Here is a 12,923-nt window from a genome sequence, read left to right on the forward strand (position 1 = left end):
CATAGTCCCCGCACTGCAAGTGCATGATGATGACTTGCAGTGAGGACTGTGCATTGATCCTCACAGAGCCTCTATGAATGTCTGACTCCTGTCTGGCTGATGGCAGCTCACTTTCTTTCAATGACTAGGATTATATTGTGTTGAAGCAGTGGAAAAAGTTTTATCTCTGCAGATCCAATGGCATCCTTTGTAAGCTGACCTCTGAGGTTCAGTGTCACCAGAGGCAGAAGCTAATTGGATGGGGGAGGCAGCTGCACCTCAAAGTTGCAGAGGGCACACAGGGAGAATGTCTGGAATGGGTGATGCCAGCCCATTAATTGTGACTGACATCCTCATTCCCTCAGAAACAGGCATGATTGATCTGTTCAGTCACTGTGAAGGAATGCCATCAAGGTGCTGGAAAGGTTGCACAAAGCACAAGTAGAAACCCTGGATTGAGCATCCTGTCTATATCTTGTACAGGAATCAATTTTTCACTTCAGAGTGACAGGAACAAAGCTCATCGTAACAAGGAGCTGTAGAAAGGGTGAAATTAGTGAGAGTTTATTTACAGAGGTGAATATTACGTACAAGTGATTAATTCCCATTCTCTCACTATGCAACTAGAGTGTCTTGACTTTTCTAACCCTGCTGCTGTCTTGGTGCATCACCAACATCCACAGCAGAGATGGAGGCTGCCTGCTGTCTGTCACGCCCTGTTGTCTGTGATGACTTTCGCGGGTGTCCTTTGGAATGCCGAGACCTGGCTGGCCCCTGCCTGCTTTCAGGGCCCTGCTGTGTGGCAGTGCCACCCTTCGCAGCCTTTGGAGCTGATGCAGCTACAGGGAGAGGGGATTTGGAGCTGCAGAACCACTCCTTGGCCTTTTGGATAGGATCAAGCGTCAGACCAAGTCCAAGGTGGGGTGCAATGCTTTACCTTGTCAGCTTGGATCTTGTTTGTCCCTTTTATGGGGACCTTGAATTGAATTCAATTGAATTTTGAATTTGGTTTTTGGAGCAAGCAAGGAATGGATTTGGGTTTATCTGGCCCATTCTGAGCATTGGCTTTGTAACTTTAAGTATGAAGTAAAATTTTTTAAAAGAAAGAGGGGCCATAGGCAAGGAAACCACTTCTGCAGTCCCAGTGGACCGCCTGGAGGGGAGTTTTAAACTTTGTACTTAGCCCTCCATCCTTGTGATCTCCCAGCCACTTCAGCAGTAGCTGTCTTGGTGTTGCTACTGCGGGTGAAGTCAGATCTGATGGTGGCTGGCTAATAAACCTTTTTAAGGGAGGTAACCAATGTCTTGACTGCTGGACAATAATCTGGCAGAGCAGGTCATCCAGCTCTTATACAAACTGTCTTTCATTTCCATTAAATGAAAATCGGATAACTTGTATAACGGGTGGACAATCTGGTTTGACACATAACCCACAGATGCATTAAAGTTGACAATTTACCTTTGGATATCTTACCCAAGAATTGATTCCACAAGGAATTGCTCTAAGCTATTTTCTAGCATTTTTAATGGAGTTTTAAAAAAATTTTAACTTTTAGTCTCATGACAGTTGAGTCGAATGTGAGGCATTGGAGGAAAAGTACACTCTCAGCAAATATTGTATCAGTTATATAAATTATTATACTGTTATGTGTATTCCCTTTGTCACTAGTCCAGACATATTCCGATTATCTAAATATTTAAAATTAATCTTGGCCAGTCTTGCTTATTTGGTGAATAGAAAAATTAAAGAAAACACAAGTGTTGACACTTTTTCACCCAAAATAGGATTACTCAGCTGGATGCAAGGGAGTTTCAAATGTTCTCTGTCAACATGGAAAGAATACCTTTTGATCTCTAAACTGGCAGCTATTTACCCAACTAGATTGAAAATTTTTGTTCGGTTTTAATTCTTGTAACCTTGAAACTAACCTGTCATTTCTTACGGGTGTCAGCACTTTCTGCCAGTACTGACGAGCTGGCTATTTCTGAACCCTTCTCAATGGAGCAGGTAAAAAAAAATAGGATTCCATCCAATGTGTTATCTCTCAGTGAGATCATGACAGATGGCTGATGAAAATTTCCTATATTTTAAATATCCTGGAAGAACTTTCTACATGAAGTTTGGAGGTGTGTGAGAAGGACCAAGCTTTATCTGAGGCAAACTGAGGGCAGTGATTCAGGGATCTACCAAATTATTACAATTTAACCAGCCGAATCAGCATTTGGCACAGATAGTTAAACGTCTCTTTGAAAAATGTGACTCTGATTGCTCAGTTTTTGACAGCCCATTCTGAGAAACGAACTGCATCCAATGTCACTTTTAGCCGATGTGATTCTATCCAGACGAGATGCAACCAAGAGTGTGTTGGTGGGATCATCTGGTGCTGCCAATGGTGCACTCCTGCCCCAGGTTTCCTGGCAGCATGCGGTGGAGTCAATGGGAAATCCCATTGTCAGTAGCGGGACTAGAAGATCCTGCTGCCAACCAACGGTGCACCACCTCCCACCACAGGAAACACATCGTGGGGAAGCCGGAGAATCCCCCCTGTGGCAGGAAAGAACAGAGTTTGATCCTGATAACAACACAGCAAGATTCGACTGCAATGATGTCAACACTCATGCAAACTGTTGGATGAGAAGTTATCATAAGATCTGTCACAGCAACCTGCCACTCATTATATTTTGGAGCATATGATCAGAAACAGATTAACAATTTTATTTGTATTAATGTGCAATTTTATCATAGACATTCTGTGCTCTTATTCGTGTCTTCTTGGTACATTTGTCTTCATTATGTCTGAATTTGGGTGCACTCTGCTGTTGTATCACCTTGTGCAAATATATAAAATAGCATCAGTAAATTAGTCCAGATGGACCCCCTCACTGACACCATGGAATATTTTGGATGATGGGTCTCCATTGTCACGGGGAACACATCCTGCCCCAACTCTGAGTGCCCCGCAGGAATTTCACGTTCGAATGAGCATTAAGTGGCTGCAGGCATGTCTTCCGCCCTCACTCGGCAGGAAGTCCAATCTTACAGAACTGCCAACAAATCTGATTGGGCTCCCCATCCGAGATTTTGCCTATTCCAGTGTAAAATTGCTGTGTGATCAGGGCAGGCAGGAATCCAGAAACATTCCCGTCCCTTCAATTTCAGACTCTCCCCGCCTAAAATTCTGCCAATGGGGCAGCTTAAAATTGTGGCCATGCATTGATCACCAGCCCATACTCCATCACTTTTATATCTTAAGTAACTTATATGGAAACTAATAGGCACAATGGATGTTGTAATGATAAATGGTGGGGTATCGTTACATTCTTAGACTGCAACCACATCCTGCTTCACAACAGGTGACAAAAAAATTCCTAAAAAAATAATTCATTCCAATTCAGCTTTGGTTCATCAGAGGGAGGCCATTCCTCACAAATTTGATTGAATTTTTTGAGGAGGTGACCAGGTGTGTAGGTGAGGGTAGTGCAGTGATGTAGTTTATATGGATTTCTTTATGGTTGTTCTTTAATAGAGGGATACAAAAGAATGATCTAGTGGGCACATGAGCGGCGCAGGCTTGGAGGGCCGAAGGGCCTGTTCCTGTGCTGTATTGTTCTTTGTTCTTCAGCAAAGCATTTGACAAGGTCCCATATGAGAAACATATAAATAAGGCAAATGCACGTGAGATGCAGAGTAATTTGAAGAAGTGGATACAAAATTGGCACAGGTGTAGAAGACAGAGGGTGTTGGCAGAGGCTGCTTTAGTGACTTGAAGTGGTGTACCACAGGGATCTGTGCTGGGTCTCCTATTATTCGTCATTTATATAAATTACATAGATGACTATTTGAGGGGTAAGATTAGTAAGTTTGTGGATGATACAAAGATTGGCCAGGTGGTTAACAGTGAGGTCGAGTGTCTTGGGCTACAAGAAGATATAGACGGGACGGTTGAATGGGTAGCTAAGAGGCAGATATAAATTTAACTCTGAAAAGTGTAAGGTGATACATTTTAAAGGAGTAATTTGACAAGGAATGGCATGATACTAGGAAGTTTGGAGGAATTGGCGGCATGGTAGCACAGTGGTTAGCACTGCTGCTTCACAGCTCCAGGGACCTGGGTTCGATTCCCAGCTTAGGCCACTGTCTGTGTGGAGTTTGCACATTCTCCTCGTGTCTGCAAGGGTTTCCTCCGGGTGCTCCGGTTTCCTCCCACAGTCCAAAGATGTGCGGGTTAGGTTGATTGGCCATGCTTAAATTGCCCCTTAGTGTCCGGAGATGTGTAGGTCAGAGGGATTAGTGGGTAAAATATGTAGGGATATGGGGGTAGGGCCTGGGTGGGATTGTGGTCGGTGCAGAATTGATGGGCCGATTGGCCTCTTTCTCTACTGTAGGGTTTCTATGATTTGATTTGATTTATGAAGTTCTATGGAACAAAGGGACCTTGGCGTGTTTGTCCATAGATTTTTGAAGGTAGAAAGGCATGTCAGTAGGGTGGTGAAAGAGGCATGTAGGACACTTGCCTTTATCAGTTGAGGGATAGATTACAAAAGCAGGGAGGTCATGTTGGAGTTGTATGGAACCTTAGTGAGGCCACAGCTAGAGTACTGTGTGCAGTTCTGGTCACCACATTATTGGGAGCATGTGATTGCACCGGAAGGGGTGCAGAGGAGATTCACCAGGATGCTGCCTGGGATGGAACATTCAGGTTATGAAGAGAGGTTGGATAGATTTGGGTTGTTTTTGTTGGAGCAGAGAAGACTAAGGGGAGACCTGATTGAGGTGTACAAGATTGAGGGGCACGGACAGAGTGGATAAGGAGCAGCTCTTGGTTGAAGGACCAGTCACGAGAGGGCATAGGTTCAAGGTGAGGGGCAGGAGGTTTAGGGGAGATGTGAGGAAAAACTATTTTACCCAGCAGACGGTGACGGTCTGGAATGTGCTGCCTAGGAGGGTGGTAGAGGTGGGTTTCCTCACATTCCTTAAAAAGTACCTGGATGAGCACTTGGGATATGTCGGTGCAGACTCGATGGGCTGAAGGGCCTCTTTTGCACTGTACTATTCTATGTTTTTGAATGTTTAAATGTTACCATTCACAAATCAAGCATGTAGTTTAGGTGATGTATTAAATATGATATTGAATGAAACTAACATTTTTCAGTTGGTGCCCATGGGGTTTGCTCTTGTATTTAGTATTAGATCCAAATATCTTTTCCTGTAGTATCTTATGTGTATGAGCATGATTAATTGCTCTATCATTGAAATTTGATTGAGAGTGACAAATATATTTATTACTTTAACATAATTCCTCCAAATCTGCTTTTTATTCTTACAGAATTCTTCCGAGCATTGTTGGAAAATTCTGAGAAGTCTTTGAATTACATGTTTATTCGGACTTACGGCCAGTTGTACAAGCAGAATTCAGAAGTGTTCCAGGATCTCTTCACAGAATTGAAGCGATACTACACAGGTGGCAACGTAAACTTGGAAGAGATGCTCAATGATTTCTGGGCCCGTTTACTGGAACGTATTTTCCAGCTAGTAAACCCTCAGTATCATTTCACAGAGGACTACCTCGAATGCATCAGCAAATACACCGACCAACTCAAACCGTTTGGAGATGTGCCTCGGAAGCTGAAGATACAGGTGACAAGGGCTTTCGTTGCGGCTCGGGCCTTTGTGCAAGGCTTGACTGTTGGCAGGGAAGTTGCCAATAGAGTATCAAAGGTAAGTGAAGAATTTTTCCTGTTTGAGTAATGCAAATGATATTCACAAAGCATAAAAATTAGCTCCAAATTGACTGGCACCATTAATAACAGCATGCATGTAGATACCTGCCAGTCAGTTATGTAGAAGGCTATAGATTTACAGAGAACTACTTAGAAGAACAAAGAATATACGTAATATATAGAATATGTAGAAACAGGACATTTGGCCTGACCCAGTCAATGCCAGCATTTATGCTCCACAAGATTCTTCTTCATCTAACAATACTCATTTATTCCCTTCATCCTCACATGCTCATCCAATCTTCTCTTAAATGTGTCTATACTGTTTGCCATAACAAATCTCTGTGGTAGCAAGTTCCACATTCTCACCGCTCTGATTTTATTTAGTGACGATCTTACATTTGGGGTCGATAGTGTTGTTCTTCCCATGGGTGGAAACACTGCTCTGTCATAAGCTTTCATATTTTTAAACAGCAATTAGGACCCTCAGCTTTTACTTTCCAAGAAAAAAGAAAAGTAGCATGTTCAACCTTTCCTGAAAATTATAACCTCACGCTTCAGTCCTCCTTGTAAGTCTGTTTAGAGCCTTTCCAGTACCGCTGAATCCGCTTTCTAATTTGGTGAACAGAAATTTAGACAATACTCCAGATGTTCTCTTACCAAGGTACAATACAAGTTTAAATTGTTTTTTTACTTTTCAGTGCAATTTCTCTGGAAATAAATCCTAGTGTCTGATGTATTTGTATTTTTTGGCTTTATTACTCTGCATCACAACTTTTGGGAATTTAAGCATTTGTGCCTCCCAGGGTGGGATTTTCCACACCCCCTGTAGTGGTGGAGACAGCCCACTATTGCCCAGCAGGGGTAGATCAGAAGATCCGATTGCTGTCAATGGGGTTTCCCTTTCTATGTGCCCCATTGTAGCCATCGTCGGGACCAGAAGATTCCACCAGCGAAAACAGCTGGAAAATTCCAGACCCAGATTCCTTTACTCCTCCACCCCATTGAAATATAATTTCACAAACAAAACGTGTCCTCCTTATTTTCTTATCAAAATGTAATACCTTACAGTTCTCTGGGTTGAAATCCATCTCCCAAATATATCTTTCTACAAATGTAATAATACAGCGGTAATTTGTTGCAGGCCCCATTACTATTGACTGACCTCTCTTGATTTGACATCATCTGCAAATTTAGAAATGGTGCTTTGATTCTAATATCTACATCGTTAATATACATTGTGAACTCAAGTGGTCCCAGCATTGATCCTTGTGGGACCTATTCCCTATCTTCTGCAACTTGGAATAGTTACTCTTCACCCTTATTCCCTGCTTCCTGTGTTCTGATTTCATTCAGTAATTTATTATTTGGCACCATGTCAAAGGCCTTTTGGTAATCTATCTAAATTACATCTACTATGTTACCCTTGCTTACAGTCTCAGTAAAAGAAAGACTGAGAACATGAGATTATAAGAAATAATAGCAGGAATAGACCATATGGAAATTCAATAAGGTCATGTCTGACCTTTCACCTCAGCTCCACTTCCCATCCACTCCAGTAACCCATGAGCTGGATTCTACACTCAGAGTAGCTCCCAGTGCTCCAGAGAAATGTCCAGGCCTTTAGTTCTTATGTAGCCAAACTCCTGCCATTCTCCAGTAGGGAGTCCGAACTCGGAAAGCAGCTCTGCAGTATCAGCCGCTCCACCAGGAGCAGCTGACATTGCAGGAGGCCTGGAAGGAGGAGCAAACGTAGATACCCCAGATTCCAGGTTAGCCTGGGATCTCACGAGGGCCAGCTGGCAGGAAGCGGGTCTCCAGTGCCCTTCAACTGCCCAGTCTTCTGGCTGACGAATCTGTCAGGTTGCATGCACGTTGGGCACAGACCTTTCCTGTCACCCGCTAAATATGATTGTGGTGGGATCAGGCCTTTAAGTGGGTATCAACTGCCAACTCAAGACCCTCCATTGGACTATGGCCAGGTAGCTCACATGATAACTCCCTTCTCCACTTGTAGGATCACAGTGCAAGAAGGCGGATGAGCCTGTGGCAGGCATGTGGTGAGTGTATAGCACTCTATTTTACAGCTCTACAAACCTACATTCTCACCCTCAGGTGGCCACTAAATCTAGCCCTTTGAGATTAAAAATTCTCAGTATTAAATATACTCAGCAACTGAGCATCCACAACCCTCTGGGACAGACAATTCCGGGAAGATTCCGCCCTGTATGTTTCAAAGAGATCATCTTTCATTTTTCTAAACACCAGAGACTGCAGGCCCAATTTACTCATGTCTCTCATCAAAGGACAACCAAATTTGTGAATCTTCACTGCAACACTTTGCAAGTATATCCTTCCTTAGAAATGGAGACCAAAGCTGTGCGCAGAGCTGGAGGTATGGCCTCAGCAAAGCCTCTACAATTGAAGCAAGACATTCTTATTCCTGTACTCCAATCTTCTTGCAATAATGGCTACCACGCCATATACCTTCCTAAATGTTTGCTAACTTTTTGTGGTCCTTGTATGTGTACACCCAAGGCTCTCTGAATATTAACATTTCAAAGTTCCGCACATTTAAAAAACACCCTGTTTGTTCTATTCCTATTACCAGTGTGATAACCTCACACTGTGGATAAGCTCACCTGCTACATTTTGCTTACAACAATATTAAAATTTGCACAAAGACTGAGGATGTTGAATTATACACAGAGTATGTTGTGATAATACTATGTCTTTAAGATATGTATTTTTATCATGTTTCTTCTAAGGGATATCTTTGAATGCCAGCTCTGTTTTATATCCGATTTATCTGGGCAGCAGGCAGCTCAAGTTGAGAATGCAGGATAATGATTGATTTGAGCTAGGGATGCATTTATTTCAACAAAGGTAATGCATTTGTGCTTACTTAGGTTTCCCTTGGGGCTTCAGAGTAAGATTTTGATTCGGTTGATTAACAGAGTCATGCGATTAATGGGAGGAGCTCAGCTTGCAGAAAAGACATTGCTTTAGTTTCATTTTTTAATTCAAGAGCAGTTGCTGACCGGAGCTGTTTAAATGAGGTGTCTCCCTCTCTCTCCCCAACGGTATTTAAAAGCTCTAGGGCTGTTAACAAGTTAAAGCACGTAAGCCTATGTTGTTTGCGAACTGATTTTGAAGAATGGTTTTAAGTCTGAGAGGAATATTGCTTGAATTGGAACTAATAGAGATGAATTAGTAGTTAAGAATTGTATTATGTTATGTTCAAATGTTAAATCTTAAGCTGATTCATTTGTTATAGTTAAACTGTATTGTTAAATAAAGTTAGTTTTGATAAAAATCTCCCTAGTTTGCCAATAGAATCACACCTGAATCTTCATACTAATGCCAAAAATAACAAATAGTCGGGGTCTAATAAACCTTGGGGTTTCTGATCTGTACTCTAACGATGTTAATATATGAGTTAGTCATAGCTTTAAGCTCCAATGGGTGGGACTTTTTCATTTCCATTTTTTCTTCTAAGTGCCGGATCAGGTTAGACAAGTGGTGTGCGGCACTGTAGCTACACGGCCAGCTTTTCTTGCCGTATTGTCCAGCACTTAGAATTTAAAAATTCTGGAGGTGTGCCCCACGTTGTCAAGCTGGGTGGGGTGGGGACTGAAAAAGCCACCAACAAAAGAGTGCCCCATTCTTCAACACTCCCAATAAAATTAGAACCACCCATACACACGGAGACTGTCCCCCATGCATAGGGCTCTCCCTTGTGCACATAGGGAAACCCCAACCCTCCCAGGCAGCTCAGCAAAGGAAACCGTCCCCTGGGACGGCCAAGGTACTGCCCGTGCATGTCCCTCTCCCCACTGGGGGTTGTGCTTACCCGTGTGCCCCCCACCGTGGTCTCGTCACCTGGTTCACATTGCTCCAGACCTGTAGTAAACCTTGTCAACGTGACCTCCCAAAGTGAGGGGACGATACAGTGGGAAAGCCTGTGAATGGGACACTAATGTATTTAAATGAGATTCCCGGCCTTCCTGGGTAAACATCTGGTTATATCAATTACATGGCGTAGGGGTGCTCATGCCGTGAGATGTTGCCTGTGAGAACTTGGCTTTTGGCTTCTCGCGGCATTTTGCGCCCAAGTCACCATTTGCCTGCAGCGAACACAGCCGCAAAATCCCAGCCAATGTTGCACTGAAAGCTTAATTCCTTTGAATACCATTTGTTATGTTTAAGGTTCATGGAATAGAATGTTCGCAGAATCCCTTCCATGCAGAAGAGACCATTTGGCTAATTGAGTCTGCACTGACGCTCCGAAAGAGCACCCTTACTAGGCCCAATCCCCTGCCTAACGCAGCACATTGATAATTTACAATCCACCGCAGCTGCCCATCTTGGGACACTAAGGGACAATTTAGTATGGCATTCCACTTAACCTGCACATCTTTGCACCGTGAGAGTCACCCGGAGAAAACCCTTGCAGACACGGAGAATGTGCAAACTCCACACCCAAGGCTGGAACTGAACCTGGGCCCCTGGTGGTGTGAGGCAGCACTGCTAACCACCATGCCACTATGCCACCCAAAGGTTGCCTTCTGACATAAACTCTTTCTTCTAGAGGGGCTGGACCCTATCCGACCAGTCAAAGCCAAAGGCCGGCATTTTCCGGCCGTTCACACCGGGGGATCTTCTGGTCCCGCCAATGGGTTTCCTGGTGGCGAACGATGCATTCAACAGGAAATCCCCTTGACAATGACGGGACCAGAAGATCCCACCACAGACCAATGGCGGGATGCCTCCACCACCACGAAACACAAGGCGCATTATGTGAAAACTCCTGTCCGGTGTAAGTCAAACTCATTTTCTTTGGGAGAGAGACTAGGATGGACAATGACCCTCCTTTACAAAGGTTTAGCTGATTGGCTAAAATGAGGAGGGAGGCATTCAGAATCTACCCTATTATCAATTCATTTGGCTGTGAGACAGCAGAGCAATAAAAAGGTCAGCAGCCAGGATTAGGACAAGTCCTGTCTTTCAAAATTGCCCTTTGTTATCAGACTATGGAAGTGCATTGACAGGGCACAAGAGAACATTACATTAAAGGTGGAAGCTTTCTGATTGAATGCATTTCTTGTATTTTTTCAAAACTAGTGCAGTCTCAAATGGGTGGAATTGTCAAACTAATTGCTCCTCCAGGTCAAGAATGTGAACAGGAATTATATTAATTTAGCCTATCGTATCTTTATACTTGCCAAACATTGTTCAGCTGCAGTCAATTTTCAATGATTCAGTGAAATGATGAAGTTGTTGAGTGCTGAGCAGTTTCAGTGCACTGTGAATGGAGAGATTTTTCCAGTAGCTGTAGGATGTGAGGCAAGCTTAGCTGGAAGATTCCTGCCAATTTTAGTAAGAAAAAAGCAGCTTTGAAATTTATTTCCCAGCCAAGTGAAATAGGTACTTGCGGCTAAGAAGTAAAAGTTCAGTCTGTGCTGAAAGAAAGACGAGTACTAGTTGGTGAATGTATGTAGAATAAGGTCAGGCTGTAATAAGGCAAAATGTCCTTCCTCTACTCCCTGAATTGGCTCACATCCCAGAATATTTACAAGCAGTATGCTGTGTATGGGTTCTTCAAACATTTCAGTCATCCACAATTCATTCTTTATTTCTAATCAGAAGTCAAAAAATTCTCCAATGGTCTTCAAGGACCCAAGAGTTTGATATGATATATTGCTTACAACAAGGAATCTGTATAAAAACCTTTACTTTCAATTTGTGCATTTCACTGCCTTTCTTGATTAAGCTCCCCACAAATAACTTTTATTATGATCAATTCACTGAAAATGAATCCAGTTCTTAGACTTCGGTGGTGAATGATTCAGAATTGTGCTGGCCAGTTTCATGCAATAGATTATGGTTTGTGATTTCAACTCGATGACACTGAGGGAATTTTCCTCAATAATCCTGCCTGAATTTCAACATGCTAACAACTGTGGGAGGTGGGCTCATGGATATCCTTGCTCTTTGCCAAACACACAGTTATTTTCTGGGGCTGGCATCTGGTGGAGATAGACAAAGAAGTTGGAGTAAATATGCCAACAGAGTGTAAGAGTTTTATTATGAGCTGTTTTCCTTCTGTAAAGTCCCTGGAGCTTGTCTGCTGAAGGATACAATTTCATCACTACTGCAGTACCACCAGAGATTTCTGTCTGGTCCAGTGACCAGGGGGAGGGAGGTTTTGGGATGTGCTATCTCCTAACAGTGGCAATCCCGCTGGCAGCCTCTTGTGCAGGTCTAATGAATCCCAACCCAGGAAAATAGGTCAAAGCTGGAGGAGATGGACTGCCAAGACTTTACCTCAAGCAGAAAAACTCAGGCCAGTAAATTTTACTGAACAAATTGCTTAACCATTTAACCTAGTAATGAAACCCATTGGATTCATGATCTTATTATCTTTCTTTGCTGTCTTCCAATGACTACATTGTAATATTGATTTTAATGCTGTTGCCATAGTAAGATAATTGTGATCAAAAGTCATTCTTTGAAGAGGACAGGAGTGAATTTAGTCCAAATTCACCAATGCTTCTTAGGGAAGAGAACTGCTTTTTGTCCCAAAGTAACTGCCAAGCTGAACCATACAGTTCAAGAAAGCGCCAAATTATGTAATGAGTTAGTTAGTACCTCACCTGGATGCAGCAGGAGCTACATAAGTGGCCTCCATGCCTTTTTGAGAAGAATGGGAAACCTCCTGGTAGCCCTATGGACTGTAGCAGGAAAGCCCTGAGTAACAGGATCATAGAATCCCTACAGAGGAGAAGGAGGCCATCCGGCCCATCGAGCCTGCACTGATAACAATCCCACGCAGGCCCCAGCCCGCAACCAAGTATTTACCCTGCTAATTCTCCTGACACTAAAGGCCAATTTAGCATGGCCAATCAACCTAACCTGCACATCTTTGGAGTGTGGGAGGAAACCAGAGCACCAGAGGAAACCCACACAGACACGGGGAGAATGTGCAAGCTCCACACAGTCACCCAAGACTGAAATTGAACCTGGGTCCATGGCGCTGTGAGATAGCAGTGCTTGCCACTGTGCTGCCCTAAAGAGAGAGAGTGAGATATAGAGCCACCTCCTCCTTCCAGTTTGGCTGCTACCACAAAACTTTTCAGGCTTTGTTCTTGGCCAATTCCTAAAATAAATGTTGCCATTTTCTTCTAATGTTGTAACATCTTTGAAATTTCCCATTTTCTTTT

At 43.2% G+C, this 12,923-nt stretch overlaps 1 protein-coding gene across 2 annotated transcripts in view; it reads left to right on the forward strand.

Annotated features, from left to right (window-relative positions):
• Positions 1-12,923, forward strand: part of gpc6a (glypican 6a) — a 1,457,751-nt gene that overhangs the window by 563,378 nt on the left and 881,450 nt on the right. For both annotated transcript variants that reach the window (XR_013498862.1, XM_078221645.1), the window contains exon 3: positions 5,307-5,698. Coding sequence is in view for 1 of the 2 variants with exons in the window: in XM_078221645.1 (XP_078077771.1) it covers positions 5,307-5,698 (392 nt within the window). In the remaining variant the exon portion in view is untranslated. The remainder of the gene's footprint in view (positions 1-5,306; positions 5,699-12,923) is intronic.

The sequence above is a fragment of the Mustelus asterias genome, chromosome 10 (genome assembly GCF_964213995.1).
Source record: "Mustelus asterias chromosome 10, sMusAst1.hap1.1, whole genome shotgun sequence".
NCBI classification, from domain to species: Eukaryota; Metazoa; Chordata; class Chondrichthyes; order Carcharhiniformes; family Triakidae; genus Mustelus; species Mustelus asterias.